General features: G+C 45.0%; 1 protein-coding gene across 2 annotated transcripts in view; it reads left to right on the top strand.

Annotated features, from left to right (window-relative positions):
* MFN1 (mitofusin 1) overlaps positions 1–26915 on the top strand; it is a 199430-nt gene that overhangs the window by 147678 nt on the left and 24837 nt on the right. For both annotated transcript variants that reach the window (XM_085635396.1, XM_085635397.1), the window contains exons 16-17: positions 5041–5237; positions 8630–8764. In XM_085635396.1, the coding sequence (XP_085491522.1) occupies positions 5041–5237; positions 8630–8764 (332 nt within the window). The remainder of the gene's footprint in view (positions 1–5040; positions 5238–8629; positions 8765–26915) is intronic.

Raw genomic sequence — 26915 nt, 5'->3', positions numbered from 1 at the left:
TCCTGTACAATATCAACAACAGATGAAACTATATTATCTAATGTGTAAATTCTGGAAGAAAGAGAGTTAATGCTATTATCTATAACAGCTAGCACTTTTTCCTTATTGGCTAGATCAGTAGCTCTCAATCTGGAAGCAGCTTCAATTTGTGATAACTTCCAAACTTCGTTATAAATAGCATACACCCATCTTTTGGATCTGCCACCCACAGGACCTTTAACAAAATCATTCAAATCTATTTTGTCATGTAATTTAGATAAATGAACTTTAACAGATGCCAAGGTAGACTGTTGCAGCCAAGACTGGCATAACTTCCCAACTGAGTAGGTATTAACAAAATGAGAAGATTCAAAACGGGGGTCTACGCGAACCTGCGTATACCCAGGCTGCAGACCCAAAAAATGATGTTGACAGGAATCTGAGCTTGTCTGCCAAGTCAACCATCCTTCCGAATTTAATTTGAAAATATTGAATGATGTGTTAGTAATGTATGACTGCAACGCATCAAGGGACAGAGCTGTATGATTATCCCAATGTGGATAAGCACCCAGATCTGGAATAGAGGGGGAATTCAGCTTTTTAGACGTAGCCAATCCAAAACAGGTGGTCTGAAAAATAGTCGAATTCAAAAACAATATCTGGTTCGGGATGAGGCAGGCACGATGCAAAGCTTCTGTTCCTTGTACCTGCCATGGTTTAGAACCCCAAACAGATTTAAGATCAATAGTATCTTTCCACATATCATAACCCCTGACCGCTAAATCATCCGTAAAGGATTTGGAATACAATAATTTAGTGTGTGTCAGTCTAACCTTCGAGGCAGACTCCGCTGCCATTTTAAAATAGAAGGCGGCAGGTTTTGAAACACTGAAATCAGTAAAATAGGCAAATTTCTTCACCAATGTGCTGGAGCTGCCTAACGTTGGCGTTGGGCAATGTTCCCATTGTGTATAATTTACAAAATTACGAAACGTATTGGCTTTATGTAGGAAATGATACACGAAATACATTTGGAACATTAATAACCTCAGTGAGTCCATGAATTTGAAATTTAACAGCATCCCATGCAATCCCATCTAACACAGGCCAGGCAGTAATATTCACAAAAGTCTGTTCTCTCTTCATGATGTGTGATGAGGATTGGAGGGCCAAAGTTCCATCAATTAGTCTAATTGTAGATCTTTCTTTTAGGTAGTGTCCGTTTACAAGACGAAAAAATACCACCACAAATCCGATGGACATAAATAAAAAAATACATATGAGCATTAGCCAAATGTAAGTCCAAGAGGGAATCAAAAAATGTCTTTTAAACCAAACAGCAAAAATAGAAACTTTTGATGGGGTCCTGGAAGTCATAGAGTTAGTATTAAAGGAGAAATGTGACTGGGTAACTGCGGTTGATTGTAAAACAGGTAATGTTACATCTGCAGGATAAGCATACTCAGTATCTTCAGGTCGACCACCAGGCGGTGGTAGCAACAAAGGATCAGTAACTGTATGCATCTCGATGGCAACATCAGGCATGGTGGTAGGAGTCGGAGCCAAAACAGAATTTCTCAGCATCGCAGGGCAAGAGGCCGCTGGAGTCATACTAAGAAGAATCGGCCACTCGCTGTAGTTTGACATTGTCAATGGAGTTGTACCTGTTACCCTTGCGACCAGGAAGTGGAGGTAAAATGACTGTTCTTGTACCCTGCACGCTAAGCACTGGAACCGGGGCACGATAAGCGAGCCGAACTCCTTCTTGTTCTCCACCTTCTCACGGACCAGGTCACCAACTCGAGGTTGCCAGCCGACTACCGGAATTTGAAGTGCAGCATCAGATGTGGAGGGCATGTGTTCCTTCGCGAGACTATCTCTGGTCTCTTGTAGACTCTGTAACACAGCACAGTGATCATCTACGTCAAAGGGTGCGGCAGACGCCGCCATGTCTAGACCATCAAGGTCCAGGACAAACATTTTTCTGCCAAAGAGCATCATGTATGGGGTCCGCCCACCCAGAGACCTTCTAGGGAGATTATTAAGTGCACGTTGAACGTTATACTGATGGGCAAACCAGTTCCGGCCAGTGCCTAAAACCCTAGCTGTCAAGGATTGCTTTAAGTCACGGTTCATTCGCTCCACTACACTATTACCCTCAGGTCGGTATGGAGATGAAAATTTGACTTGGACCCCCAAGGATTTCATGGCTTCTTTGTACGCCTTAGAGGCGAACGCAGGGCCCTGATCAGAATGAAAGGTACCACACGCAAAACTTCCCACAAAGACACGCAAATCCCTGATGACAGTGCGAGCATCAGCACTCCTTTGTGGCCATACCCAAAGAAAACATGTGCACGAATCCACTGCAACTAAGATATACTTGTACGCAGTATCGGAGGAGAAAGGACCGCAGTGATCTAAATAAACACAACCAAGTGGTTTATTAGATATGTACAACTGAGTTTGTGGTGGGCGCGCAGCAGTTGAAGGTTTAATCTGCTGGTAAATGTCACAATCAAGAACATAAGTGCGAGCCTGTTTATATAACCCGCACCACCAGTAACATTGTTGTAACCGGGTAACGGTTGCTGCAACGCTGGCATGGGCAGAGGCCATGCCATCATGAGCCGCTGTTATCAAGGATGGTCTGCAGTCTGCGTTGGTAATCAATCAGTCACCAACGTCGTTAATTCTCACTAATGGGACGTTATCAGGACTTAAGTGATAATGGTAACGAGAAGGGAAACTTCTCGGGTAATTACTTCCCTTCTCTGTTGCAGCGAGAGCTGCAACAATCTCATCATCTATCTTACTTTTGGATCTGGTAACTGCTGCTACTAGATATGTCGCCACTGATGTTTTCGCTGCCTCGTTAGCCAAGCTGTTGACGCCAGCGTGGACACCAACTCGTTGATGACCAAGAGTGTGAATTACATTCTCGATAGGCAGATGTTCTTTAAGTTCTGCCACTCGAACCCAAAGCATTTTCTGCTTAATTGTGCTACCTTTGGAATCACGATATTCATTTTGAGACCAAAAGAATAGATTGTCGTTAAAAGACTGAACACAGTAAAACGAGTCACTCACTATAAGAGTAGTAACCCGAGGATCAGCAAACTCCAGTGCAAGCACCAGAGCACGGAGCTCCGCCAATTGTGCGGTACAATCACCCAATGACTGCGTATGCACGACAACAGACTTGAATTCTCCATTCTCGAAAGTACCTGCAACAATTGCGCAAGCTGCTGAATAGGCGTGCTTCGATCCCGTCGCCGGTTGCGCCGAACCGTCAGTATAAATGACACAATGGTAATCTTCGAGCGGGCGCAAAGACAGAGGGGCTAGATGAACGAATTCATATTGCAAGTACTCCTGCGTCTGTAATGAGGCATCAAAGATATGTGACATCTGGCGATGTCAGAGAAGTTGCCCATTGTATCCAACGTGGATGCAAAGCTTTTGAATTGGGTACACTTGCTTTCGTCACTGCCTCTAGGGCAGGATACGGTGTGACCACCAACATGCGTTTTCCTTGCGACAGTGCTCGTTCTTTAAGAATCGCGATCTGCACCGCAGTCAAAACTTTCTCGACTGAGGAAAAGCGCAGTTCAGCGGAAGTGTACAAGTGTGATTTGTAGGCAATGGGGACTGTGTCGCCATCATTGAACGTTAAGTACGTGAAACCCACTGCGCCTGGTACTATTCTTATCACCAGGTTAGTGTGGTTATCACGTGTCAGTAAGTATTTTGAAGCAAGAAGATCAGCCTGCAAAGATTGCAAAATAGCTGAATGCTCTGGCAGCCAGCTCGATTTGGAAAAAGTTGGTTGTACCAAGGCATATAGTGGCTTGATATGCTGGGCATAATCGGGAATGTACGTACAACCGAAATTCAGAAAGCACAGCAAAAATTGTAATTTTTTCAGTGTTGTTGGAGCACGCAGACATGCACACTTCTCCAGAAAGTGAGGAGCTAATCCTCGACCCTCATTGTTGAGCTCGTAGCCCAAAAACAACACTGTATACTCTGCAATGTGAGACTTCGCAAAACTGAATTTGTAACCGAAGTCTGCAAACATAACAATAATGCCATCAACGCGACACAGATGCGGCCACAACTCGTCGTCCGTGAGATAGATATCATCAACATACGAGTACGCATCTGGGTCAATGCTCTCTAACAGAGAGACTACACACGCGGCAAAGACGCCAGGGCTTTTTTTATAGCCCATGGCCAATCTTTTAAATTGTTTTTGCTTGCCGCCAGAAGTAAATGCTGTCCACTGACTACTAATACAGAGGACAGGTTATGGCTGTAAAAGCCATTGGATATGTCAAGTGTGGTTTTAAACCTTTTACACACAAGACTATCAATGAGGGCAGAACTGTGGGTATTCTGTACCGCGCATGTCTTAACGCGCTTATGCTAACACAGCAATGCATGTATCAAAATCGCTGCCTTCACTACACTGTGCCTTTGCTAAATAGAATATTGTGTCTGAATCCCAGCACGGTGTTCACGGCTGTCTTGCCGGGTCTTTAGAGTAGGCCGCTTGGCCGCAGCCACCATCCTTTACTTTGGCCCCTGGCGTTTGGGTTTGTTCCTATGGTGGCATGGGTCGTCTGCTTTTCAGCAGCAGTTCTCTCTGCCGTGCTGAGGCAACTGGGTCAGCCGTATCTTCTCGGATTTTGTTTTGCTAGACCGAGAGCGCCTCGTGTGTGGCCACCATCCTGAATGGCTAGCCACACACCCACCTCTCTCCCCCGGTAACTTATTCTTTAAATTTCTGTATTTCATGGCGGACAGTTTTTCTTTTATTGGTGGTGTTTCATAGTTGCTGCACTTATTGTAAAGGATTTTTGAATAAATCCAATAAACCTATTACCTACCTACAGTGGTTTTTGAGAGGTTTGAAATGGCTTTTAGCACTAAGGGTTGAATGACTGCTCCGTAGGAGTTTTCATATTCTGGGCCATAGTTTACTAATTTGGTAAAATTTCCACTTATACTGCAAGTGTTGCAGAGATACACTATGTGTTTGTTTTCCACTATCTATAGGTTTGGAGAACTGTCGGTTGGAAATTAATAGCACTTTCCCTGGGCATGTATGGCGGCCTGTACCTCTATGAAAAGCTTACTTGGACAGCAAGAGCCAAAGAAAAAGCCTTCAAACAACAGTTTGTGAACTATGCATCGGCTAAACTGAAGATGATTGTTACATGCACGAGCGCAAACTGCAGTCGCCAGGTTGAGCAGTAAGTGCCTATTTACCATAATAACTCTTATTGTACATGAATTGCATTGTTTTTGTAATCATTCCTTCTCATCCTTAGTTTTACTGAAGTAAGTCTTTTTGTGTCTCTGATAACTGGGAATGTTTACTTGTGCCCCTGTGGGAAGTTCACTGGCTTTTTCCACTCGCCCACATATGACGCGGAAGCATCTGTCCGCTAGTTACTACTGCCTCTTGGTTGTTGCATTTTTATCTCTGCTACATGTTCAGACAATTCATAAATATGCTTAGCAATGCACCTGCACATACAGCAGACTTCAATTAATGCACAATTTTTCTGTGAGCCCACTTTCGTTAATTGATACCTTCCCATGGTAAAATTGCTGCAAGGTCTTCCCTGTGCAAGTTGAAACAGTTTGTTTTGATTATCTGTCTAGAGGCTCATGCATCTTCATTCTTCACCGTGTCCTGTTACTGAGTTTGGCTGCTTTCTTGGCTCCTTCACGCAGTCATGGCCCTTCTTGGAGGACTGAACACTTACTTTGACTCAAATGACAGTAAAACCCATATGAAGTTTAAAATAAAACTTCCACTCTCAAAAAGGGCTGTGATAAAAAAAAAATTCTTAATTGATCATCTAATGGTTTGGAAAGACTGCATGAGCATTCATAGCACAAAGAGGGTATCTTGCCCTCCTGCAAATCCACAGGACTTCCTCAATGCCATCCTTTCTCTGGAATCACTGCTACATTAGCATGCCTTCTATTAGACATTTTATATAATATTTATTTGGTACTGGAATGTGGGGTTATGCACCATCAAATCTGCCAGCTGTTGTTGTCATTAGAACCTCCTAGAGTCCTCATAATCTTTGGCAATGTTAGATTCTTTTCTACGTGAAAGAACCCAATCACAGCGACTGGGGGCAAGTAACTGGCTGTTTTAGTGATCAGCATTTCCTCAGGATTACATGAAAAGTAAACAAAAGTAAGTGTTATAGTCATGCCGTGAAAGAACATGAGGATTGATATCTGTTGAAAATGGGCAATATTTCCATTTTACTTTCTCATCAGACTTCCTGGAATGTTTGTCTTTCTGCATGCCGGGCGTAGGTCACAAAGCTTATCCTAATATTGCCTTAAAACTCTTGACTGTCTTGCTTCACTACCTTAGGGTTCCACATTAATCATGTCACACTTGCGACTTAAGCACTTTAAATTCTTGCACAGGCTATACCGCATCCTGTTACAACTACTACGGATGGGGCTGGTGGACGAGGCATGCTGCCTGTGCTGCTTAGCGGGCCTCATTACTTCATCTAGCATGGGAATGCCCACATGTGGAGGGAAATTGGCTCGAGGTGTATTTTATTCTGTACCAGATAACAAGCCATTCACTCCCACAGGCCCCACTCGTCGGTCTCATGGGCTATGTCAAAGATGTCCCCCATGGTCTTCGACGCCTCACAGCTATGCTCCTGTTATTAGCTAAACGACTGGTGGCTATCCACTGGGGGAGACGTCCCACGCCTAAGGTCGGCGAGCGGCTGCGAGACGCATCCTATTGCCAAGAACAACTTCCCACATACTGGGATCTGATGCCTCCTAGATCCCGCCTGAAAGGCATCTGGGGTCACTCCTAGTCTACCTCGTCCATAGAGACCCCCCCTCCCACACTGTGTTGGACGGTGGCTCGCCCATTGCACCCACCCCCCACGTGATGAACCTGCTAGTAATTTCTGCAATATCCCCGTATGAGTGTGTTCCGTGCACAGGGTGCACCACTTCCGTCGTAGCTGCAGGCCGAATGTAACTGTGCACACAGTCTCTCCTTCTGCTGGGCTTTAGTCCTTGTAATCTTGGTTGTGTAGCGATATGATGAAGTTATAATGCCATACCGATTCTATGATGTAATACTTTATCCAATATGTCTTCCACCTGCCTCTTTCCCCCCTAAACTCCCCTCCCTTATTACTTAGAGACCTTTGCCACACTGTTGTACCTTTTTAAGAAATGCAAATAAAAACAGTTAAAAAAAAATTCACTCTTTGACTCCAGTGATTTGCCTGCAACTCCTTTCATTAAATGTAGTCTGTCCACCACCCCAAACCAACCCTATTAAATTGTTTGCCAGTTTTCATCTGGAGTAGCCCCTATCCTCCAAGGCACTGCAACTTCTTGTGCACTACAGGTTCTGTCACCCGGAACACATCAGCCCAGGACAGCTGTGAAGTTTCTACTTGATGTCTAGATGATGATCACGCTCAAAAGATAATAAAAGCACAGCTCGAGAATCTCATTCACAAACATTAAAATGCACTACCAAATAGTAAACTAATAGGTGTTGGACTCTTTTGTGTCAGTTTGTAACTTTAAAACGTTAAATCATACTAGATGTATTATCCTATGCGTTTTACTTGCTTTTGATTGTAACACAGTGTATGATAGTTTTGGGTATTTTGCGCATTAGCCCAATAAATACACACATACCGTATTTCAAACTTATTACCTCTGCATTACTAGAACAGTTACAGTCTTATGTAAAACACCCTGCTTTCCTTCATGTACACTGGCCCAGTTCTACTTTTTACAACCTCCGTACTCCCAAACCTGAATAGGTATACTCTGCCGTTTGGGCATATGTGATCAGATATTCAACAATAATTTGGGTAACTCTACCTTATTCATTGACAGACATTGTTGGCATGCTGTAAGGCTCTGTGCTCGCAGCTCTTATTTTCTTAGATCTATTCTCCTCCCCAAGGACATAAACATAATTTGGCTTTGACAGATACCCCTATGCTGATCTCCATCCAGAGTAAGCCAGTTGCAGACTGCAGATTTGCAGCCTGCCAGTACATGCAGTACTATACAAAGCTCAGAATGTCGAATTCGCAGATGATTATTACCCTCCTTCCATCAAGTACACAGCGTATCTATCGTCTGTCTGTTATCTTTAAACTCTGCTTCACTTTTCATATGTAAAGCACTTGTCAGGTAAAACCTTATTTTCACTATATTGCTAAGATATACCTTTACCGGTCCCTTCGGAACTGCCTAAATCCACTTTTACCCTCCTCTTTTGTGCATTAACTACTTCAAGCTCTAATCAGGTCTCTCTTTTTCTATCAGCTGGCATCTCTAAAGTTAATTATGGATCTTACTGTCTTTTCTCTTACTCCATAAGAAACTCTAATTCAGTTCATCGTCAAATCTCCCAGCTAGCTGGTCACTGCACCTAACCTCCAACATCAGCTAACCGTCGGTACTTTCCTCCCATTTTTTTGCAGCAGCTAGTGCGTACACTATTTTTTAACATTCATGCTCCTTAGCTAGGGATTTCTTTTGCGGTTTGCCCTAACACATTAGTGTAGGTCACGTATGTTGACTAAGGATTTCTTTTTTACTCTTATAGGGAAATGTGCTCAACGTTTGCTCAGCTGTGTAATCAAGTTGAAATCACTGAGAAAAATCTTAAAGAAAACATTGACAAACTATCCCAAAAAATCGATCTACTAGAGAAGACTCAGAAAGATTCAAAGGTTCTAAGGTACGTTTTGAGAAATTGATTTTTGCAACATACTGTACTGGTACACTCGACTAGACGTCACATATTAAGATTTTCCATTGCATGTTAATGAATGATCAGATGTAAATGTTGGTTATGTTATGACCGCTATAATCAGTTAGTGTGTGAGCATTAGTGTTTGAGGGTGGTATTTTACTCCTTTGTGATCTGGTATTTACTAGGAATCTGTTTCAGTTTAATTGGAGAAGACATGAAGTACTCCACTAGCAGGTCACAAGAGAACTAATCAGACAGAGATAAATGTTTTGTTAATTCCATATGTCATTTCTGATAGGTTTGTGATAGGAATGCAACAATCATTCCAAATCTTTCTTCTCTACATCAATCGACCTTGTTTTGTATTGCTTACATAAAGTAAGCATTCATCTTTGTAAAGCTCTGTTCAAGGACAGCCTAACTTCTCCTATTAGGATTAAATCATTTTTTTTAGCAGAATACACCACATTATAATACAATGCATTGTTGCCTGCAACCCTGCGGGCGGCTACAAAGAAGTCATGAAAGCAGATAAGAGCCCATGGAGTATAGGTTACATGTATGCATTGAATACATAGCATGCCGCCTACAACCCGTGTTGGGCCGGCCGCGTTCATCAGACTGTTTACTTCTCCTTTTGAACATTTTAAACACTAAGGGCTAGATGTACGAAAGTTAGGAATTTAAAGGTCTCGGCTGAGAGTACGCCGTCAACTAAGTCCTGGACTTTCATGAAATAGAAAGGATACAGCATACTTGACTCAGATTTAAATTATTAAAACCTTCGGGACGGAATTATAAACGACAAGAAGGTATTGCACTGAGAGGATATAGCCCTGAAGAAGTCGTGGGATATTGTGCCCAAAGTGCGACGAAACACGTGTTGGCTAAGAAACCAAACAGCTGAACATAAGAACAATAAAAGAAGAAAACATAGACTGTCTACATTGACGTTGTACATTTTGTACGGAATGTATTTGCAATGTGCTGGGGGACCTTGTTAATAAACCAAACTGAGTTGCAGTATTGTGCTATGACCTGCAAATGTTATCCTTCCATAAAGTGGATTGTAGTCAAATTTCAGTTACCTATCTTTTTATCATGTAGCATAGGCAGTAGAATGAATGAATAGCTTCGTAACTTGGAAAAACTCCAATATTGAACAGTGTAGGTGATGAGCAGTTACAGGGGACAGAAGATGACAGATTTTATGGCAACTAGTTTAAAAGAAAATTAGTGTACTAAGGGACAATGCTGTAAGCTTAATGTACCAGTAATGCTAGGCTTGCAAAGCTACTTTTTTCTTTTAACACAGTTTCATTGTATTAGCTAGTCAAATGGCGTCCAACTATGCCTCGTACAACAGTTTGTGAACTTCATTTCTTTGTCTGACATCCCCACTAGCACAATAGTGCGTTTCAGCAGTGCAGGAAAGGACCTCTTTATATATGATCACCCCAAGTTTTTGGACTCATGCTTCTGGTTTTTCGACTCTGTAGTGTCAGGTCCCAGTGCATGTGCTGTGATCCTCCAAAGTGTGTGCACAATTCGCTAATACTCAATTGGCTCCTTAACCTTATAAGTCCCTCATATGTGGTACAAGAGGTACCCAGGGTTTGTAAGTTAAACTAGTGGACTGCAGCACTTAATTATGCCATCACTACAATGACAAGGTGACAACGTGACTGTAGGCATGCCACTGCAGCCTAGTACGGAGGCTTTAAATGTGCCAACTCAACATGACAAGATAAACCTCTTTGACAAGGTCAAAACCTTTCTTTTTTAATATTATTAGACCACCCCTAGGGGAGGCGTTCGTAGCCCACCAGGCAGCGTGCTCAGTATTAAAAAGAAGGGCATGTTTCTTTTGAGTTTAACATGTCCTGACAATTAAAGCACGAAATTGCCATTTTCACTGTAGCAAGGCTGGTGGTCCCGTTGCCCTCATGGAGTTTCACTAGCCACACCCCTAAGTGCTAACTTTTATTTTGGACTGGCATATCCCCCAGAGGGAAAGAACCTGTTGCAGAACCGGTTTTCCAGGAGCAATGGATCACTATGCTGGGTACACCCCGTGGGTGTGCCCAGGGCTCTTCACAGGGGAAGAGGACTTGCGCCATCTTGGATTTGAGTAGAGCGTGGTATTATGGCTTTATTTGGTGACCAAACCGCAGGAAGAGGTGGGAAGCATAGCCTCATGGGAACTATTGCCCCATTGGCTAGTGTGTCCTCCCCACCTACAAATGAGAAAATAGCATAAAAGTGGCACCCCAACATCAGCCCTAACATCACTACTGTACTGAAAAAAAAGACAGAAGGACTGCCAGCTCCCTTGCCCCAGCAAAGGGGATGCACACAAAATTGGACTGCGTCTGCTGCACCCTAAGGACCTGCAAAGAGGACTGTGCCTGCTGTGTCCTCATGAGGAAGAGGGCTCCACCTGTGCCAGGAACAAAGAAGTAATTTCGACGGCTAGGTGGCTAGACTCCTGTTAAGCTTTAGGACCACCAAGAGCATAAGAAACCTGTATGTGTCAAAAGCAGAACTGCCAGGAACGCCTTGCCGCAGATTAACGACAAAGTGACCGCTTGGCCACCGAGTCCAGACCTTCCTGAGGTATCACCAAGCCCATAGGACCCTTAGGCAACATCAATGTGGACTTTGCCCTGCAAGAAAGAAATACTCGCCTACAAGCAACTGCTGAAACCAGGAGACCAGTTGACCTGTGGCACCTGGACTTGCACTGGACTCCCACCCCTGCACTGTCTGAGACCGGGAAATGAGGACAGAAATTAGGACACCCTTGGATACCATGGTGGCCCTGGGAATACTCACCACATTTCTGCAGTCTTTCCAGCATACTGCAGCCCAAAAATCAGAACCACTTCTTGGCTGGACCGCTTTAAAGGAGGAAAAGACACTGAGTACCCTAAGACTGCTGAAAAGTGAAAGGTAACTGTCTCCCTGGACCTAAGTGGTCCCTGTGACTGGCTCCCACTCCACTAAGGCCCATCCAAGCTAAAAGGAGTAGCCCTACTAGTGAGATGGCTAGGAATTGCTCAACCGATTTATGATTTTTTGCAACTTTTAAAAAGAATTTACTTACCTTTGAAAAATCTTCTCTCCGAAGCCCCATAATAATTGTTTTAAGTGTTTTATTGTCTAAATTAAGATAAAAATACACGCTGTTCTCATAAATTGCTGTTGGATTTTTATTGTGTTGTGTTACTTACCTGTTGTTTTGGTACTTCTAAATCCTTTACACTTGATCCTTTGATGAAGCCTGACTACTCTGTGCCACAGCTACGCTGGACTGAGCAAGGGGTTTTATTAAGGAGATCTAACTGGATCTGATAAAGATTTCAACTTGTGTTTAGCAGTATCACTCAGCTAGTAAGCTAAGAAATTAACAATCATCTAAATTGAAATAAGGCAAAAATTGTTTTTGATTTGAATCGGCTCATTTTTAATTGGTCACTTTAAAAAAAAAAAATCAAATTACTGTTGATGTTATTTTTTCCACCTTTTGAAATGAAGGGGACCATGGGTTGGCACCTAGATAATCTGTACTCCCTCAAGATAAGTGAGCTGTGAGCCCTGTGCAAGGACATGGGAATAACTCTAGGCCAATCTGCTAAAAAAAAGAGATTATAAGAAGGCCCTTAGACCCTGAGCGGAGGGTCGAAAAGCCCCTACCCTTCTAGGAGATGAGATTACTCCCAACATGGCAAGGCGGGAGGAAAAGGTATAAAATAGAGTTTTCAAAAGGGTCCTAAAAGATTTGCCTAGGAAGGTGCATCTCTTGACCCCCTCCAAGCCCAAAGGGATAGGGTATCTCAGAAAGAATTTGGACCCTTCAAAGGCTGGGGTGTGCTATGACTGTCAGCAGCCAAGGCACAAGTGTGGGGACTCAGTTTGCAGTAAGAAGCCTCCTAATGGTATGCAGTTCACAGGGATTTCCAGTGTAGGGATTGGAATGGAACTTGGACAAGTAGGGGTTACAGAGAAGTCACCTTAGTGTCTGTGGGAGGTGTCATTGATGAAGCCTAAGCAGCCTTGCTTTCCAGTATGGTGAAGTATAGGCAGTGGGCTAGAAATCAGCGGGATTTTTGGTAGACGCTTTGAGGCATAACAGGAGCCAGTATGACCAATGTGGTGGATAGACTGGCTGCCTCTGAGCAGATCATCCCAGATCTGTTACACAAGGTTGTCAACTTTGACAATGAAGTAAAGTGTCACTCATTGGCTTAGGTGAACTTTGGGTGGGGAGAGGTTACTGACCTAAAAGGGTAGCTGTGTCCCCTGCCATCCAAGTGATGTCTCCTGGGATGTGACTTGGAAACGTCTGCTTGGGCAGATGTTGAAAGAAGTCCCCCATACACAAATGCTTAGTGTCCCTGAATCGGTGTGTATGGCCACCGGGGCCCAAACTGCTCTTCAGGGAAGTCTGAAGCCTAGATTAATAGCCCAGACCCCCAAGAGCAAAAGAAGTGGCAAAAGGGCTGGGAACCGACCTACGAGGATCCCAAGTTCCAGAAGGAGTACAACACTGAGAGAGGGTCTGGAGTTCGAAGGTGATAGTGGTGCAGGAAGGGACCTGGCAGAGCTACAAAGAGCAAGAGCACCCTCTAAGGAGAACTTGTACTAAGGACGGTGGAACTGTCCAACTCTTGACGGCCTTCGCCAGCAGGCTGAAAGGCAGGAAAAGGGAGTAGTCTCCTGGGAAGAAGTGCTCTCTAGTGAGGCCCAAACCAAGGGCAATCAGGAGATTGGTGATAACAAAGTAATACAGAACATTCCTTTTCAACCTACCCCATGACCTGTCCTTGGCTGGACATCTTGGACAGACTAAAACCGAAGACAGGTTAGTCAACCATTCTATTGGCCCTAAATGTCCGAGAAAGTTCTTTCGCTCATGTCACCTGCCGGACGAGTGGCAAGGCAGGAGGCACAACCAAAGGCACCCTTAATCCCACTACCTGTGGTTGGGATCCCTTTAGGAAGGGATTGACAGTGTTGGACCCTTGACTCTCCAACTGCTCTGGAAACAGATTTATCTGGGTGGTCGTAGACCAGATATCCAAAAGCCATGCCCTTTGAAATACAGTGGCTAGAGCCCTATTTGGCATCTTCCCCAGCATGAGGTTCCCTAAGGAGGTCAGTTCTGCTATGGATACTACTTTCGTGTCCGCATACCTGAAGGCAATGTGGAATTAAGTTGGTGTTACAAGTTCACCACCCCCAGACCTATTGTTTAGTTGGGAGATTCAACAAAACCATGAAAGGCATGATCATGCTTTCACCTAACAAACTTAGGAGAAGATGAGATTTTCTCATGCCTACAGGGAGGTTCCAAAAAAGCAAGTGGACTTCAGCCCCATTGAGCTTTTGTCTGGGCACCCTATGAGAGGTCCCTTGAACTTGGTTATATAGGGTGGGAAGAAGCCCTCAAAGAGCCCAATCAGGATGTATTGGACTATGTATTGCATGGCAGAGTACATGAAGAAGACGAATAACAATCTGGAGGCCAGCCAGGAGATTCTGCAACAATGGTATGATCAGATTTCCTCCATGACGGAGTACCAGCCAGGTCAGAAGGTGTGTGTTTTGGAGCCTGTGGTGCCTTCAGGTGTGAAAATACCTTTACTTTCAGAGGGGTTCATCAGTTAATTTGACTGCTATTGCATTCTCCTGCTCTCGTATTCACCCACCACAGCACAACAGTTATTTCAGGCCAGAAAACCTTCTTATGCCTTGGCCACTGACCTTTCACTCTAGCACATAGATAGAAAATTCTTGCATCCAAAATGAATTGATAAGTGTATCCTCTTTTTTTTCCCTTTGCCTGTGTTCAGCTCATAGAGAATTTGAAGAGCTGATTTTGCAGCTAGTGTACCTGTTCCAGCGGTTTCTGTTGCCCAGTAAATGTCATAAATATTTCCTTTGTCAATGTCCACCCATGCATTTCTTTCCTGCATCTAAACACATATGTCTAGTTACTGGCCCTTTCCCCCAGTGCAGCTCAAGCCACTGCTGCCTAATCAGCCATTATACTACATTCCCAGCTCATGACTGCCACCTGTGCCAATTTCCTGAATCATATCCAATCATATGCCATTTCTGGAGTTACCACTGCCATTTTCTCTATGTTGCTACCTAATGTGGCGGACACAGCCCCGTTTCCAGGACTTTCCATCACTGAATCATCTCTGGCTGAGAATATGGGCTGTTCACTTGAAATTGGCAGTGCTTCCACTTTGCCTGATATCTGACCGTTCATGCTCTGGCATCTCCTTCTAGGGGTCTCCCATATCAGTAGTAGTGTGGTAACGGTGCTTGTTGTTGACTGTCAGTCCCTCTCCCTTCCGACAACTCCTATTTCTCTACTTGGTTCTGTCTGTTATGCAGTAGCTTCACTACAGTCTGCCTGTGTTGTGTCCTCAGCAGTGGTCTGTGAGTTGGGACTTGATGTAATTTTTCAATTGAAAGGTAAGACATGAGTCCCTGGGGTACCACTTCTGTATAGAACCTGTGTTCCATGATTTGCACCATGTCCTTTCCTTCAGGCCACCATGATAATGTTGCTATTCCGACCATGGCCTACGTCATCTTCTTTACAGAAAACCGATTCTGTCCATAATTTTCAGCACCTGTTTTTCCAATTTGATGTTTGGACAGTAAGTTTGTCTTGGGTTGAGACTGATCTTCCCTAAACAAACCAGGCCCCATTTCCACAGTCAACTTTCAATTCAGTTGCTTCTTTTGTCATTGCATTGCTTCACATATTCTGTCTAATTTATTGGAATCCTTATATATTTGTAACAATTGTTATATACCGTATTTACCATATGTCTGAATTGTTCCTACTGTCTGAATTACACCTTATATTACACCCAGAAGCAGTGCATGCCCACTGCCTAACGCCCAGCAGACCATGCGAAAAAGAAAAAACACAACCTTTCACTTTGTTTTAGACACTGTCAGTTGTGAAACCAGCAGTCCCTAAAAAAACAATTGGAAAACAAATTAAGATCAAGCTAGTACCCCTATGTAAGTCTCTTACCTTCTGATGGCTGCCTCCATATAGACCTCTGCCCTATGGATTCAGCAGAACATCTAATCAATTATGGCGTCTGCTCACTGGTCTCTGCTCAGATGAATCAGTTCGGGGAGGACTTCTTGTCCTTTGGCAGGAGTTACGCTCGTAAACCAATCTCTCCTATGTGGCTCGCCAAAATGTTGCTCAGATATGAATTTATCTTAAAGAAATGAAAAAACAAGAGGCATTTGGCAAAACAGGAACAAGATGGTTTCATTAAAGGCAGCGGGTGGGAGAGTCTCGACCGAATGCATCTGAGGAAAGTCTCTTGGTGTACAAAGGTTTGACTGGTTTTATACATATCTTGTGAAGTACCATAAAATAACCTCTGCATTCTTAAAAGGCATCGCAGTCGTATTACTGGTAGCAACATTGTAATTTGTACATGGATTATGGCGTACATTGACATTGCTGCTGCCGGTATCATTGCTGTTGTGCAGGCGTAGGTTATGACATATTTTCACATTATATTTATGAGCATTGACTTTGTCATATGGGCACAGGTTATGACATACATTGGCATTTCATTTATCGATATTGTCGGGCCTGCACACATCATGGTACTTATTGACATTGTATTTACCCATTCCAGCACCTGGAGGGGATCGATGGTTCATGGTCTGAGATGTCTGGATTGGATCATCCATCGGTGCCTGTGGTGTCTGGTTCAGCACAGAAGGAATAATCATGGACCTTGGTGTATAAGTCAGTCCTGGAGTCAGGACAGGCCCGGTAGCTGGTCCTAAATGGACAGAGATTGTGGTTGCCATCCTGCCTGTGAGAAATGGGGGGTCTCTAATGGTCAGTAACTTGTACCATGTCCAAGTAGGGACCCTTATTCTAATCATGGTAAGGGTGTTACACACCCAAGATAACCCTTGATGTATTTTTAAATTGTGAGTTCAGGGACCCCAAACTCCAAATCGACATCTCTTCCAAATTGAAATTTAAACTTGTAAGATGTTACAAGGCCGCTCCAATGATAACCTATGGGAGAGCCCCCGCAATAGTGTAAAACGAAATTAGCAGTATTTCGCTATCAGGACATAGAAAACACGATGCTATAGTTTTTAAACTGCACAGCATTGCTGCATCAGGAAAAACAGGTGCTGAAGGTCGATGCATCAATTTTCTTCAGTCTTTTGCAGCAAAGCCACCTCCATAGGCCTAGAACTGGAATTGGCACCGCTTGGAAGGTCAGACGCCCAGCAGAGGAGTTCAGGGGCTGCAGGTGAAGTATTTGTTGGCCTGAGACTTCTTAACAGGAGGCAATCACACACAAGCCCTTGGAGAACCTTGGCAAGCAGGATACGGAAGGCAAAGTCCAGTCCTTTCACTGCCTAAGACAGAAGCAGCAAGCAGTAGGCCAGCACAACACAGCAACAAGCAGTAGTGCACAAAGACCTTCCTTTCCCTGACCTGGCTCTAGACACACTACAGGGGGTTGTATGATTAAACAACTACCTCGTAAATCACGAGTGCCTAAACCACGAAGGCTAAACAACGATCAAAGGCAAACAACTAATGTATTGAACCATGACTTCCTGAACCACGAAAAATATTTAATTTGCATATATCCCGAATCTCCCACTATGTTAAAAAAAGAACATATCATGTGCAACCTGCTTTCTGCACATGTCAGATGAAAACAGGGGGAAATGTCACAACATCCACAACTGAGCCGGCGCGCAGCTCCATGGAACATCACGCAGAAGAAAAGAGAAGAATCCAGCCTCCTACACGGCTCCTAAGGCTCGAGGTAAGCAGTTTGAACGCATGTTTGTGCTATTTTTAAAATGCACTCACCGATGATTTTAAGAAGTACCGGACAGACCTCAACATTAAAAAAAAAAAAAAAACGCTCCCTCTAGCTCCTCAGCTGCGCTCAGTATTATTTTTCCAATCATTACCGGCGTGTTACCGTGAGTAGATGGCCCTCCACATTGGCATACATTACCAAATGCAGGTAAGGGAAAGGCACTCCGATTTATCCCACGGGCATTATTCTGGATTAAAGAAAATCTACGCATGCAGCGCACACAAAAATGTCACAACGCCGCAGCACTTTCTCTGACTGACTGCAGATTGCTACGGGGGATAACGCTTAATTTGTGAAAGAAAGACTGCCGGTGCCCGAGGCTCTGCTCAGAAGTCGGCGGCCGCTGCAATTGAACATCGGTGCGTAAAAAACAATGGCTGGAAGTCTTTAATTCACTCCCAGGCACCACCTGCCCCTTTTTCCCGGCCTTGCAGGTTCCTGCTTTCTTCCTTTGGGATAGTGTTGCCTCCCTTCTCTTCCTCCTGTTTCCGATCTATGGGGCAGATTTACAAGCCCCTTGCGCCACTTTTGCGTTACTTTTCCCATGTTAAAAGTGACGCAAAAGTGGCACAGAGGGCTTGTAAATCTGCCCCTATGTGTTTTCCCTTTCTTGCACTCGGAAAATTTCTGATGTGGAAAAAAGTGCTGGTCCCCAAAAATAAGTGCTGGTGGCCGCCACCTGTTCAAATTGGGCACTGATTGGGGAAATATATCAAACCTCCTGTGCACACTGTTTAAGTAATGGTATTGAGCGATGTAATCCGTGCCTCCCATCGTAAACCGAGACGTAAATAACATGTATGCATGATTTTAATAACATTAAAAAAACGAAGTGGAAATCTCCTGCTCAAAAAAAACTTACCGTAGACAAGACACATGGCTACAAGTATAAACCCTCTCAAATCACTGGTCTGACATCATCCTCATTATCAGTTTTCTCTGACTCCCAGGGCGTTTTGAGGTAGGTGCTTACGCGGCTTTTCATTGTTTAGTCATCAAAAAGATTTTGTGAGTAATTCCATATTTCATTTAGATGGCCTACCTGAGAACCATCTACATCTGCCAGGTGCGGGACCCAGTGTATGTATGTATGTATATATATTCACTTAAAAAACCATAGGTTTCACACATGTTATAGTTAGCTGGACATTTCACTCGTAAAAAACCATTGAAATTCCCCCGTTATAGTTAGTTCAGATAACTATAACTCGCCCGCCCGCAATCCACTGCTCATGACGTCACATATTACATCACTCATGACATGGTCAGTGGCATCACTCATGACATCACTGATGACATCATCCTTGTGATAGAGTGGCGGTCGCGCGAGTTATAGTTATCTGAACTAACTATAACGGGGGAATTTCAATAGTTTTTTACGAGTGAAATGTCCAGCTAACTATAACATGTGTGAAACCTATGGTTTTTTAAGTGAATTTGCAAGGTTTTTTAAATGCTAATTCCTAACTATAACGTGTGTGAAACCTATGGTTTAAGTGAATTTGTAAGGTTTTTTAAATGCTAAGTTATGTATGTTTTATAATATTATTTATATATATATATATATTTTTTTTTAAGGTTTTTCACCGTGCGCGCACCCTGCGATTTTTTTGAAGAAAAAAAATAAATGTTTTTTTCACCCTTCGGGGTCCTTCAGGGACCCCCTGACAAAGGCTAGGAGGTCAGGAACTCTCTACCCTGCCCTCTTTTCACGTTCTCCACCTTTGTTTTTCACCCCCTTAGACTGCTAGAGACAAAATGGCGGCTGACACTTCCTGGTTTCGACTGATTTGAATGTTTACTAAGATCTAACAACCAATCAGAAACGCGCTCGCGCACGGCAGCGTGCGCGTACGGTAAGTTTTACCGTACGCGCACGGTTATAGATATATATATATATATATATATATATATATGCTTTTAAATGCTATTTTATCAGGAAATACTGAACAGATTTACACCTGACCTGTAAAAGGCACATCCCTGACCTGAGGACTACCTCTCTGCCAAATTTCAAGTAATTCTGTTCAGTCGTTCGGGCTGTAGCTTGGACTAAAGGTCCTATGGAAAAATGCATGGGGAAAACGCGTTTTGGGACCCCCCCTTTTTCTCAGCCCCCGCTTGACGAATCCCCCCGAGACTTTCAGGGAAGGAGCGGAGCGGAGCGCCCCACCTATTTTGAAAATTTCGCGAGGATTCGTCAATCGGCGCCAAAGTTATTCCAAATAGAATGTTGAGGATTTCCTATGGAAACACGATCCTAACTATAACTATCTACTGGCGACCGCCAGTAGATAATGTATACATATATGTATGTATATATTCAATCTCTCTCTCTCTCTCCACCTATTGGCCAGTAAGGAGGTCGTTGTTCATTTAATTCGTTGTTTAGTGTTTCGTGTAAGTCGTGGTTCATATAAAGGTCGTTGTTTTGGATTCGTTGTTCAGTTCAGTCATTGTTAAGACTTCGTTATTGAGGCTGTTTCCCACTACAGGGTGTAGAGACAGCTTTGTGTGAGGACAGGCACAGCCCTATTCAGGTGTCGGTGACAACTCCTCCCACCACTCTAGCTCAGAAAGAATCATCTGCCTGGTGATGGGCCATCAGGATATGCAGGGCACACCTCAGCACCCTTTGTGTAACGGTCTAGAGTAAATGCCGAAACAGCCCAACTGTCACCCTCCGTCAGACGTGGATTCCGCAGGCAGAGGCACAGAATGGTAAAGCAAGAAAATGCCCTCTGTCTAAAAGTGTAATTTCCAAACACGAAATTTAAAAAACAACTTTACTGAAAGATGTATTTTTAAATTTTGAGTTTTCTTCCAGGGGATCCACATCGATAGTCATAAGCACTGAATATTCCCGCCCATGTGCGGGGACCCCGGAAACAATAAAAATTATAAATGAAAAACATATATATATATATATATCTGTATCTGTATAAACACATATATTATTTTTTCCAAGCCAATGCAGCCCCCATAGTAGGCTAGACAATGTAATGATAATGAATGTAAACATTCCCAGATAGATATAAATATCTAAATAAACACCATAGGGATACAAATGCGCCTGAAAACTTTTTATTTTCTCTCTTTTTTTTTTTTTTTTTTAATGAGACAAACCTCATGCGAAAGAAGAAAAAAAAACAACACTGTGCCAAACACAGATAAAAAACATTGTTAGCCTGCAGGCTGCATTGTAATACAATGCCATAGAGACTGAAAAGCCTTGTACAGATAAAAACTGGCACCGTGCCTTTAAGGCAGCCCTAATCCCAAGATCCCATCATGCCTCAGGGGTGACAGTTGGGTCAGTTGTTCTTTCCGGCTCCTTCAGTCAGGACCCTGGAATTCAGCTCTCTTCTATGTTTTTGACTTTCTAGTCAAGAACTTACCAATTTTTGGTGATTTTTTTAATTTTTGCTTCATTCGAAATATTCTCCTGTTTGGTGAAGCATTTACTGACTTTCCTGACAGATTTGTAGCTTTTTCTGTCAACAATGTCTTCCTTGTTCATGGCCTGTCCATCCTGTGGTTAAAAGAAGGCTACTTCGGATACACATGATGTGTGTATCATTTCTCTACCTGACACACATTCTCCTGCTTCCTGTCGTCATTGTAAAAACCTTTCAAAGAGGACTTTGAAAGAAAGGGAGAGGATTAGGCTTTATGGCCTTTCTGAGATGCGGTCGACGTCGAAGCAGTTGATCCCTGCTTGTTCTCCATCGGCGTCGGGCTCGGCGTCGAAGACTCCAGCGGCGGGATCATCGTTGAGAGGTGAGGAGACAAGGGAGAGTCACGCTTCCAATAGAAAGTCAGCGTCGAAGCAAGACCCGGCGGCGAAACGCAGACATTCGTTGTCGAAAGCATCGCCGTCGAGAAAGCATCGATCGGCGTCAAAGGAGAAGCATCACCGTTCGGCATCGAAGTCCACATCTAGGCGGAAGTCGACGTCGAGGGAAAGGCACAGACGGTCGCCGTCGAAGACATCAGCGACGTCTAGGTGAAGATCTTCGTCGAACCAAGGATCGACGTCGAGGCAGACGCCTCCGTTGGGATCGACATCGAGGCAGGCGCCTCCGTCGACAAAAGTATCCATTTTTTTTTTTCAAATCTGTTTTTATTGAATTTTTAGTTACATACAGAGAGACGTATTCACACGTTATACATGCATGTTGCCATCTACCAAGCATTCAATCCTGTGTTCGTTGCGTGTCAGCTGAACTCTCCAACATACATGGCTCATGCGCCGCTCCAGATTGATTACAAACGCAATTTACAGCTCCTCGCCTTAGTGCTATGTGTCATAAGTCCGTGCTTGGTCAGTTACGATAGTCCCGCAAGTACAGTCTTTCAGTGCATTCAGTATGGGCTTTAGCACAGACCATCTAGAACAATAGCAATTTTAAGAAAAACAACTAACCAATTCTACGCAGATCAGTGTTAGCACCCCCTCGTCCCTTCCTCCCGCCCCTGTCCCCTGCCTCGCCCCGCATATCTCTGCATTTCAGATTGTCTATAATTTTCTTGCAATGGCAACCACCTTTGTCGTCACACATAACTATACAAATCAACTCCCACGCGGGAACACCACAGCTGCACATGTTGAGAAACTTCAGCATCCCCTCTGAGCCCCCGTCCTCCCCTTCAGCCTGATCCCTTGATCACTCATCCCCGGCTCCCTGTAGTGCCTGAACCAAGACCTCCCACTGGGTGGCCATGGGTTCCCTCCGCAACCCCATCGTCTCCTCTCTCCTAATGGCTGTTCCCTCTGCTCTGGCCCACGCGAGCAATGAACTTCTCCATGCCCGCATGTGGGGCGGGTCCTGCGCCTTCAATCTCTTGGTGAGCAATCTCTAAGCTACTATTATACCCAAGTCTATAAACCAGGACCCTACCTTCATGGCCGGTGTTCTGCGGAACATGTGTAACAGGTAAACGGCCCATTCAAACGGCAGGGTACCGCCAGTGCACATATGCAGCAACCCGGCGACTGTCTGCCAATACGTTTGAAGCTGGCTACAGCTCCATAGCATGTGGACTATACCCACCCCCAGCTCGGCGCACCTGGGACACTCTGCGTCTGTGCGGTGGAAATACTTATTGACTGCCTCCGGGGTGAGGTATGCCCTGTGAACAATGAACAGCTGGCTCTGCCGGAACCTCATATTTCTGGGTATGCGCACTGTGCTCCCCAACGCGCGCCCATTCCTTATCCTCCAGGGGCCTCCCCATGTCAGCTTCCCACTTATGTCTGAGAGGTTCCAGCGCAATCGCTGTATGAGTGCGCAGCGACGCTGCAAACCAGCAGACCAAGCGCCTGCCTCGTCCCATAACATGGAGGGTCGACAAATATCCATGATGCCAAAACAACCATCCACGGCGAGGATACAGACGTTGAGGCGAAGTTCCCCGTCGGGTTCTAGGCCTCCGTCCAGGATAAGCCCCCCGTCGACCACAAGGCTCTCGACGTCGAGGCACGACTCATCGCCGTTTATCCAGTCGGCGTCGAAATCCAGATCTCCGGCGATAGGCTTATCGCCGTCGAGACAGTCCTCCGCTGTGGGGCTTCAGGAGACGTCAGGACATAGATCGACGTCCAGGTCAGCGCCGAGAAGGAGGTCTCCGCATAGAGAGACGTCAAGACAACGATCTCCCCCTGATGTGGCATCGGAGCATGGTTCAGCGTCTAGGTCTCCACCTATTTCCATTTGTCCATCGGCTTCCGCAGGATTCGGATCTCCTCTGTCTCTTTCAAGATCCAGATCCCCATAAGTGGTGAATTCTTCTTCAGGTCCTCTTTCCCCAGTAGAGCATCTTCGACCAGCAGAAGCTCAATTGGGGGCGTCACCGACAATCCAAAGGCAGGAAGAGGGACGTCTTCCGGGACAAAGTCCCCTCAGATTTCTACCTGAGTCCATACCTCCACGTATACCTTCTATGGCACATGCAGTGAGCGTTTCCTTGGCTAGATTGAGGAATCTTGCCCAACCAAGGAGACCAACAAGTTCTCATTCTCGGGAAAGAGATTATGGACGACGCACTCTTTCACGTTCGTCCAGGAGAAGATCGAGATCCAATTCTCGCAGAAGAGAGGCGGTGCGATCTGAGAAACGAAGGCATAGGTCTCCTACAACTTCTTCATCCAGTCGTTCCTCCAAGAGAAGTTACTCCCCCACACTGTCAGATACGCCACCATCTCGAGTTTCTCCAGTGGATGACATTAGCACATTTCTAGAGGTTTTGTGCAGGGGAGCGCCAAGTTGAACATTCCTATGCCTGTTCAGGAAACCACTTCCTCAGTCATCTTTGAGACCCTTCATGAATGGACGGCGGCTCGTCCACTGTTGCCTCTGGTTCCTGGGTAGCTAAAACCAGTGATGGACCTTTTCCTAACGCCGGCTACCATCAAGTCGGCTCCGGCAAGAATCCTTAAAAAATATCGTCCCGCTCCAGAGGATCCCCTGTTTTTCAAAGCTGATCCTCCTCCTGATTATGTAATCACAGCGGCCGCTAGAAAAACACACTCAGTGGCGTTGTCGTCTACAGTCCCTCCGGACAAGGAGAGCAAGACGCAAGATTCTTGGGGTAGAAGAGTATGCGGATCGGCCGCGACAGAGCGCTTTGGGATTCTCTCCAAAGATTTACAGACAGACTTCCTCAGGAGGATAGGAAGGATTTTGAGGAGATCCTGCAGGAGGGCAGCTTGGTTTCCAATCAAGTTATAAGTGCGGCAGCAGACGGAGTTACTCTGGCAGCTCACTCCTACGCCCATGGCATTTCGGCCAGAAGATCCTCTTGGCTGAGGTTAACGGCTCTTAAACCTGAGGCTCCAGCTAGGATTCTCAACCTACCTTTTTCTGGAACCTCTCTTTTTGGCTCACACACCGACGACGAGATGGCTCGAATGAAATAAGAGCTTGAAACCATGAAAGCTGTGGGTTTGGAGAAGAGGAAGGAGTTCCGCCGTCGTAAGGGATCTGACAGGCGTACCTTCCAACAGAGGGTTCAAACCCCTCACTGGCAAAAGAACCAAGACCAGCAAGGGCAGAAAAAGCAGTAATTCCAGTCTCGTCTATCATCAAGAGGACGAGGGAATAACCGCCAATCCAACAGCGGTAACAAAGCTCAAGGCAAACCATGAGCGATCGCTTCCTCCAACGCCGTCCACCGCTCCAGTGGGAGGAAGTATTTCACAACATCTCCAAGAGTGGCAAAACATCACCAGAGACAAGTGGGTTCTAACTACACTGCGACATGGATACTCTCTTTGTTTCCGGAGTCTTCCTCCATCAATCCACCCAGTGCATTCGAATCATCAGCTCAAGATGCTACGGGAGGAGGTGGCTACCCTTCTTCTCAAATCGGACATAGAAAGGGTTCCGAGAGCACAGAGGGAGAGGAGTCTACTCCAGGTATTTTCTGATACAGAAAAGAAGTCCAAAAACAGAGTTCAGACCCATCTTGGATTTACGAACACTCAACAAACATATCAAAAAAGAGAATGTTCGCATGTTAGCACTCCACCAAATATATCCACATCTCCGTCGAGGCGATTGGATGTGTTTGCTGGACCTACAAGATGCGTACTTCCAAATACCCATCTGCCAACGTCATCGGAAATACCTGAGATTTGTGGTTGGAACCTCCCACTACCAGTTCAAGGTTCTACCATTTGGCCTGAAATCAGCACCTCGAGTGTTCACAAAGTGCATGGCGGTGGTAGCTGCTGCCCTGAGGCGCGCAGGAGTCTTCGTCTATCCCTATCTAGACGATTGGTTACTAAAAGGTCCATCACCCCAGAGTGTAAGCTCACAGCTGACACGCTGCCAAAATCTGTGTCACCGATTGGGGCTCCGGGTGAATTACAAAAAATCCACCCTCAAACCAACGCAAAGGATACACTACCTAGGAGCACTTATAGATTCCGAAGTAGGAAAAGTGTTTCCTTCGGAGGAGAGACAGTTATCCCTCGCTCAAAAAGGCAAACGTATCATGGTCAACAATCTGTCTATAGCGCGACCGATATCATCCCTGCTAGGGGCCATGGCATCTTGCATATTCCTAGTGCCTAACGCCAGGTTAAGAATGCGTCCTCCAACAGGATCTAGAGGACAAATGGGACCAAAAGGCTTCTCTTTGGGAGGACAAGGTGTGTCTTTCAACAACATACAGGCATTCGATCAGGTGGTGGATGAGATCGATCAATCTACGGGTTGGAATTCCTTTTCATCAAGAACCCCATCACAAACATTTATCACCGACTCATCGCTCCAAAGGTGGGGCGCGCATCTGGGGACTCTGCAGATCCAAGGGCTTTAGTCCAGCAGCGAGCAGCTATATCATATCAACATGCTAGAGCTCAGGGCAGTCCATCTCGCCCTCAAAGCTTTTCTTCCCTCAATCAGAAGGAGTTTCATTTTAGTACAAACGGACAACACCACCACGATGTACTACCTAAACAAGCAGGGAGGTACTCGTTCCAGGACTCTCTCGCTGGAGGCTCAATCCCTATGGCACTGGATCCTGGCAAGGAACATTTCCATAACGGCGGTACACCTGCCAGGCGAGCTCCACGTTCAAGCGGACTCGCTCAGTCGGCACTTTCAAGATCCAGAGGACTGGGTCCTCAACGACGAGGTGCTAGAGGACATTTTCGAGGAGTGGGGACGTCCGCAAATAGATCTCTTCGCGGACGAAAGCAACACAAAATGCCGAGGCTTCGCCTCAAGGTACTATCGACCAGGGTCAATGGGGAATGCCCTTTTGATCGACTGGTCAATGACATTTGTGTACGCCTTACCTCCTCTTCCGCTAATCCCAAAAGTGGTGACCAAGCTGCAACACTCAGCCACCAAGATGATCTTGATAGCACCGGACTGGCCGAGGCAGTGGTGGTACCCAGATCTCCTTCATCTATCGATCCGCCCGCACAGGCGTCTGCCATGCAGGCCGGACTTGCTAACCAAGATGCAGGGGAGGATTTACCATCCCAACCTTCCCTCACTGAGCTTAACAGCATGGCTCCTGAAGTCCTCCAGTATGGCCATTTAGACCTTCCTCAGGAATGTATGACCATATTGAAGGAAGCTAGGAGACCTTCTACAAGGCACTCTGTAAGTGGAAGAGATTTTACATATGGTGTATTCAAAATCAATATAACCCTACAAAAGGTCAAGAGGAAGTGATTCTACCTTATCTACTTCACTTAGCCA

The sequence above is a fragment of the Triturus cristatus genome, chromosome 11 (assembly GCF_964204655.1).
Source record: "Triturus cristatus chromosome 11, aTriCri1.1, whole genome shotgun sequence".
Lineage (NCBI taxonomy): Eukaryota > Metazoa > Chordata > Amphibia > Caudata > Salamandridae > Triturus > Triturus cristatus.
This window is presented reverse-complemented; position numbering and strand designations above follow the sequence as displayed.